The 7,190-nt window shown below is 49.3% G+C and overlaps 1 protein-coding gene across 1 annotated transcript; it reads left to right on the forward strand.

Moving 5' to 3' along the window:
- Positions 1–264: 264 nt before the first annotated feature.
- NANP (N-acetylneuraminic acid phosphatase) lies at positions 265–6,984 on the forward strand. The gene is made up of 2 exons (XM_035108275.3): positions 265–1,207; positions 5,917–6,984. Exons 1-2 carry the CDS (start codon positions 1,118–1,120, stop codon positions 6,637–6,639), a joined length of 813 nt encoding a protein of 270 aa, XP_034964166.1. The 5' UTR covers positions 265–1,117; the 3' UTR covers positions 6,640–6,984.
- Positions 6,985–7,190: the final 206 nt, after the last annotated feature.

Genomic DNA, 7,190 nt, shown 5'->3' on the forward strand with positions numbered 1-7,190 from the left:
TTATCTACAACCCATAGCCGGAGCCACGGCCAGGAGGAAACCTGCGCTGCCCCTTAGGTCATTCAAATGAAAAGGGTTTCTCCAACCCCTCCCGAGGCGCCCAGGAGACCCGCCTCCTCCTCCTCCTCGTCGCGCGCGGACGAGGCAGCGCGCCTGAGGTAGAAAGGAAGAGCCGCCTTCGTCCTCCGCCCCCTCCCCGCAAGAATGAGCAGCGCCGCTGCGCCCCTCCCCGACAAGACCAGGTAGAGCGCTGAGTCAGGAAGGGAGCGGGGAAGAGGCAAAGGTGACGCGAAAGTTTTGGCTCCTCCCTCGTGAAGGGAGGCCGCAGAGATACGGCTTAAAAATATAGAGTGACTCTGTCACTGCTGCGACAGGTCGTTTCTGGATCCAGATAGGGGGGACAAAGCATTTTTTCAATGCCCACCATTGCGGAACTGAGAGCTGCTACATGTTAATCGATGGAGAAATGTGATGTGGCAACAGGGGGGAGTAAATTAAGTTCCCCGCCCCTTCTCTTTTAACACAAGGTCAGGCCGTGTGGGAAATAATCGTAGTTTATTTTATTTTATTATTGTCGTATTTTTTATTTTATTTTTGAGTCTCCTCTGCCTGTCCAAATCCGGTCCCAACAGTTCTGGCCCCTGTATCGCCCTGGAGTGCTGTATGAAAGCTGAGAGAAGCTTACAAAATAATAACCTTACAGTGTGATCCGTTGACCATATTGCAGGGGGAGGGGGGGGAGGTCAGGCTACGATGGACCACCGTTAAGGGGCTTGAGGCTGGCTTACATTTCCAGCTCAAAACGGAGCCCATGCCAACACTTCCCAAAAACGCAACCCGGAAGGACCCGGAAATTGGCTGTGTGCGTTACTCTAAACTTACAAGTCCATACGTCTGGGTCTATCTGAGAATCCCACAGCGACCGAAGTCCCGACGGGCACGTCCCGCATCCCTTTCAGAGCGGTCTCGCTTTTTCTCGGGCGTTGCCAGTTCTCGCGAGACGCAAGCGAATGAATCGGCCCGCTGAGCTTGCATAGCTGGCGAGGCGGACGCGGCTATTTCCTCCACCTGCGAGACCCGCTGCGACTCCAGTGGGGCTGCTGCTGCTGCTGCTGCTATGGGGCTGCAAGGGGTCAAGGCTGTTTTCTTTGACTTGGACAACACGCTGATCGACACCGCCGCCGCAGGCAGGAGAGCCATTGAGGAGGTACCGGTTGCACCCAGCTCCTCCCTTCGGGTCTTCCTCCGTTAAAAAACACATCGACTAGAAAGTGCAAGTATAATCCTATATAATAATGTCCATGTTGTCCCTGCGTCCAGATGTCCCGTGTGTCCCTGGGTCACTGCGCATGTGCCCCAGGGATACAGGGATTGGACAGCAGAGACTGCGCGCGCGCACTCTCCCCCCACTCTGCCTCCTCCAACCGCCGCTCCCGCCGGAGCGGCGGTTGGAGGAGGCGGGGGGGGGGAAGAGTGCGCGCGTCCTTCCTGTCGGCGGCTGGGGGAGAGGAAGGAAGGAGGAGAAAGCGCCGCTTTCTCCTCCTCCGTTCCTGTCCCCCTGCCGCCGACAGCAAGGACGGGTCCCAGGGTTCGGAGAAGCGCTGCGCAAGCGCTTCTCCGAACCCTGGGATGTCTGCTTCCTGTCGGCGGCTGCGGGAGAGGAACGGAGAAGGAGAAAGCAGCGCTTTCTCCTCCTCCGTTCCTGTCCCCCTGCCGCCGACAGCAATGACAGGTCCCAGGGTTCGGAGAAGCGCTGCGCAAGCGCTTCTCCGAACCCTGGGATGTCTTCTTCCTGTCGGCGGCTGCGGGAGAGGAACGGAGGAGGAGAAAGCAGCGCTTTCTCCTCCTCCGTTCCTGTCCCCCTGCCGCCGACAGCAAGGACGGGTCCCAGGGTTCGGAGAAGCGCTGCGCAAGCGCTTCTCCGAACCCTGGGATGTCTGCTTCCTGTCGGCGGCTGCGGGAGAGGAACGGAGGAGGAGAAAGCAGCGCTTTCTCCTCCTCCGTTCCTGTCCCCCTGCCGCCGACAGCAAGGACGGGTCCCAGGGTTCGGAGAAGCGCTGCGCAAGCGCTTCTCCGAACCCTGGGATGTCTGCTTCCTGTCGGCGGCTGCGGGAGAGGAACGGAGAAGGAGAAAGCAGCGCTTTCTCCTCCTCCGTTCCTGTCCCCCTGCCGCCGACAGCAAGGACGGGTCCCAGGGTTCGGAGAAGCGCTGCGCAAGCGCTTCTCCGAACCCTGGGATGTCTGCTTCCTGTCGGCGGCTGCGGGAGAGGAACGGAGGAGGAGAAAGCAGCGCTTTCTCCTCCTCCGTTCCTGTCCCCCTGCCGCCGACAGCAAGGACGGGTCCCAGGGTTCGGAGAAGCGCTGCGCAAGCGCTTCTCCGAACCCTGGGATGTCTGCTTCCTGTCGGCGGCTGCGGGAGAGGAACGGAGAAGGAAAAAGCAGCGCTTTCTCCTCCTCCGTTCCTGTCCCCCTGCCGCCGACAGCAAGGACAGGTCCCAGGGTTCGGAGAAGCGCTGCGCAAGCGCTTCTCCGAACCCCAGGATTCTAGCGCCCGTTATTGAACGGGCTGAAAACCACTAGTAAGCTATAAAGCCTTATTGCCAGAGAGTTCCTGCTCTGAATCTGTTGTGGATTTTAGGGTTTTTAAGGAAGTAAAGTACTTTGCGACTCCCATCTCCCGGACATCTCGTGCTAAGGGGACCCAGTGTTGAATCAGTATTGGCTTTAGTTAACTATATATCTTTTTTCTTCTTTGGCGATCACTCGTAGCCGAGTAATATTGTCTTCCATAAACACGATTTTAACAATGGGTCCGTAAGTGACTGTGGAGGCCAATTCTGGATCCACACGTCCTTCCACAGTGGGGACATTGGTTTCCAGGCGGGAGTTGATCACGGTGTGGATTTGCCAAGCGTGCCTTCCTCTTAGCACGTTTCTCCCTTGCCTCCTGAGATCGAGTTTCTTCAAAGCCCAATGACACCTTTGGTAAAGGCTGTTCTCCAACTGGAGCACTCGCGGGCTAGTGTTTCCCAGTTGTCAGTGTTTATACTACATTTTTAAAGATTTGCCTGGAGACGGTCTTTAAACCTCTTTTGTTGACCATCAGCATTACGCTTTCCATTTTTAAGTTCGGAATAGAGTAGTTACTTTGGAAGATGATCATCAGGCATCCGCGCAACATGACCAGTCCAACGAAGTTGATGTTGAAGAATCATTGCTTCAACACTGTGACTGGTGATCTTTGTTTCTTCCAGTACACTGATATTAGTTCGCCTGTCTTCAGGGGCATAGGAAGATAGGGGCAGTGGGGGTGGGACGCCCTGAGCAATGCGATCCCAGGGGAGCCATCGCCGCTGCCCACCCCGCTCCCAAAATGTGCACCACGTCATTGCGCATGGTGCGCCCCGCCCCCAGAACGCGCACCACGTCACTGGGGGCTGCGTGCCTGCTCTCCACCCCTGTCTTCCCAAGCGATGTGTAAAAATTTTCGGAGACACCGTTGATGGAATCTTTTGAGGAGTTGGAGATGGCGTTTATAAGTGGACTTAAATCCACTCTCGAAAGATTTACCTTTACCTAAACTATATATATGGCCTTTTAAACGGGGGGGGGGGGGAGAGGCCCTGTGTTACGTATTTTTGTATTTTTATATTGTCAACCACCCTGTGATCCTTGGATGAAGGGCAGTATAGAAATTTAATAGATAATAATAAAGAATAATAATAATGTGACGATGATGATGATGAATGCAGAAATGTCACACAGCCAGCATTCACTCCCAGACACGACTTTCTCTTTCTTGAAGATTTTCAAGGAAAGGCCCTTGTTGCCCTTTGTAGGGGAGGAAGCGCTGTGGGTATTTTGCATGTCCTCTCTTAGGGCATCTTTGTACCTGAACGGCTCACGTCTGAGGGCCATGTGAAGAATGCTGACAAGTTTAGGGATACCCCGCGGGGTGCAACCTTATACTGAATCTGACCATCAGGGGTGGCCAACTCCCAAGAGAGTTAAAAACTGGCAGTGATCAGGTCAGAGCTTTTTTTTTAGGAAGGAAAGCCCTGTTTTTTGGGGTTGAGGTCAATGTTGTTGAGCTTTTCTAGGGAGGAGGAAAGCCCTGTTTGGGGGGTGCAGGGCAAAGATAATGTGCTTTTTTTTAGGAGCCAAAGTTGGTGAGCTTCTTTGGGGGGAGCTGGTGATCTACCAGTGATCTACCACAGACATCCAGTGATCTACCACAGACATCCAGTGATCTACCAGTAGATCGTGATCTACCTGTTGGACATGCCTGGTCTAGCTTAATCCATATTGGATACACTGACTGGTGGGTGACTCTCCAGTTGGTGGTCTCTTTTCAGAAGAAGAGAATGTACCTTGATACTTTATGTACTTTATGCACAGTAGGATAAAGGCTTTGCTTTTTTTTAAAAAAAAAATGCAGTGTGTGAGAGACAGAGTAGTTTAGAATTCACATGAAGAACTTGAAAATAGTGTCGCTCCTTGGATATGCAGCATAATTGTATTTCACAAAATATGCCATGATTTGATTTGGGCATTCTAAATCAAAATGCTTACTGGGGTTAATGTCATTTACATGGGCTCTATTATGGTAGTGGTTAAAAGGCTTTGTGTCCTTGCATAGAGAAAGCTCTAGTGTTCCAACATCCCACCTTGCAGAAATTAACTCACATTGTAACAAAAGGAGAGCTCTTGTGTAAATGTAGAATAGAATAGATAGCAGCATTGCTGTTTCAGGATGTGGATTAGAGGACTGCAGGTGCAGGGTCCTTTAATTTAGTTTTTGCTGCTTTGCTGACTCGGTTGGACAATATAAGAGGACAACTGAGAACTTGTAGGTATGGGCTGTAGCAATTTCTAAATAAGCTATAAGTTGTTACGGCTGAAATACATGAATTTCTCGATGTGTGTTACACTGTAGATTACCCCTGGAATTGATGAAGCATCCAAAAGTAATGGCTGAATGAGTACTAAAAGACAAGACAATAGGAGTTGTGCTCTTGAAAATGGTGTCTGTGAATATGGGCTGTGTGGCATTGCTGCATTCATCGTCATATTATTATTTAGTATTATCTATTAAATTTCTATGGGACGTGAGTGGCGCTGTGGGTTTGCCGATCAGAAGGGCGGCGGTTCAAATCCCCGTGACGGGGTGAGCTCCCATTGCTCGGTCCCTGCTCCTGCCAACCTAGCAGTTCGAAAGCACGAAGTGCAAGTAGATAAATAGGTACCACTCCAGCGGGAAGGTAAATGGTGTTTCCATGCGCTGCTCTGGATCGCCAGAAGCGGCTTTGTCATGTACTCCGACTCCCTTGTCTAATAAAGCGAGATGAAGCTGCAACCCCAGAGTCGTCCGCAACTGGACCTAATGGTCAGGGGTCCCTTTTACCTTTACCTATTAAATTTCTATACTGGCCTTCATCTGAAGATCACAGGGTGGTTTACAATATAAAAGCACAACAACGGCCAACATAATAACAAACAAAACACACACACACACACACACACACACACAAGTTTAAAAAGCCATAGATTGTTTAATTAGCCAAAGGCCTGTGAGAAGAGGAATGTTTTTTGCCTGGCGCCTAAAGATATGTAATGAAGGTGCCTGGCAAGCCTCCCTAGGGAGTTCATTCCACAAATGGGGAGCCACTGCATGTTACCACCCTCCAGACCCCTCGTGGAGGAGACACATGAAGAAGGCCCTCAGATGATGATTGCAGGTCAGTAATTATGGAGGCGGTCTTTGATGTATTGCATTCAATGTGGCAGGTTATTGGATCCATGCTGTTGCACATGCCGGTGGAACATCTTTTAGAAATAAGCTGTTGTCCAGTACAGAGCAAACCAGTAGAACCTTCACCAAACTGATCCTGTTCTGTTTTAACTTTCACTTCAAAGGTGATAAATGTCTTGCAGTCAGAGCATCATTGTGATGAAAAAGAAGCTCGCCTGATTTGTGATAAAGTCCAAGCCAAACTCCTCAAAGAGTGCCACGATCCTTCTAAGATGTGTATTACTGACTTAAGGATTCAGCACTGGGAAGAAGCTATACAAGAAATAAAGGGAGGAACAGCCAACCGCAATCTAGCTACAGAATGTTATTTCCTTTGGAAAACTACCCGCCTGCAACATCTGACCTTGGCAGAAGAGACACGGGGGATGCTCAGCAACCTTAGAAAATATGTCCGTTTGCTTCTACTGACAAATGGAGACACTCAGACACAAAGAGAAAAGATTGAAGCCTGTGCTTGCCAGCCATACTTTGATGCCATTGTTGTGGGGGGAGAGCAAAAAGAAGAGAAACCAGCATCGTCTATATTTCGTCACTGTTGTGAACTTCTAGGGGTTCAGCCTGAGGATTGTGTGATGGTTGGTGACTCTTTAGATACAGACATTCAAGGAGGCCTGAATGCAGGTTTTAAAGCAACAGTTTGGATAAATAAAACTGTCACACCCCCAAAAGACACTTCTCCAGTCCCTCACTATATTATTTCTTCTGTTCTTGATCTTCCAGGACTTTTACTAAACAAAGGAGATGCTAACTTAGAAATTAACCGGTTGGCTGGTATTTCTAACGTGTGCGATAATTCCACTGATGAACCTAGGACTTTAACCTGCTAGGGTTCATTTTAAAGGGCATTTTTATGCATGAAGCTTGAACCAGCTTGTTACTAAGTAAAATACCTTCAATTGGTTTCAATGTACATTTGATTTCTACATTGTTACAGTAGGAGTATTTGCATGTAGCACAAACAGAATGAAAAGCATCTCAGTTACATGCAGAAATGTAGAAGGCAGTATAAAGATCTATTTTATGATTGTGGAATTAAATCCTAATTGTTCGAAACCCTGTTTGGACACTCCAGCTTTGTCCTCTTATATATTCTTGTAATTCTGGGTTCTCTCATTCATTTTTACTGTGTTTTGCAGTGATGGTTCTCAAATAAAATGGTCTCAACATCGTCAGTGAAATAGTCCCTGCCCTTGTATATATGCAGACCCATTTATCAGAGATATTAAGTAATCTGCTTTTTGTGAGATATTTAACATTGACTAATTCTAGCATTTTAGATGACATCCCTATGTGATATAATCCGAGAGGACGTGCCTTCCTTGGCTTGCTCAAACTTCCTCAAATGTGTGGCTCTTTGGAGTTCAGCTTATTCCACCTT

Source organism: Zootoca vivipara, chromosome 3, assembly GCF_965207765.1.
Source record: "Zootoca vivipara chromosome 3, rZooViv2.hap1.1, whole genome shotgun sequence".
Taxonomy (NCBI): Eukaryota; Metazoa; Chordata; class Lepidosauria; order Squamata; family Lacertidae; genus Zootoca; species Zootoca vivipara.

Bases quoted from the DNA above. Each gene is read 5' to 3' on its own strand.
- NANP (XM_035108275.3), top strand. From the start codon at position 1,118: ATGGGGCTGCAAGGGGTCAAGGCTGTTTTCTTTGACTTGGACAACACG. The intron at 1,208-5,916 runs GTACCGGTTGCA...TTCACTTCAAAG, and splicing joins GCAGGAGAGCCATTGAGGAG to GTGATAAATGTCTTGCAGTC.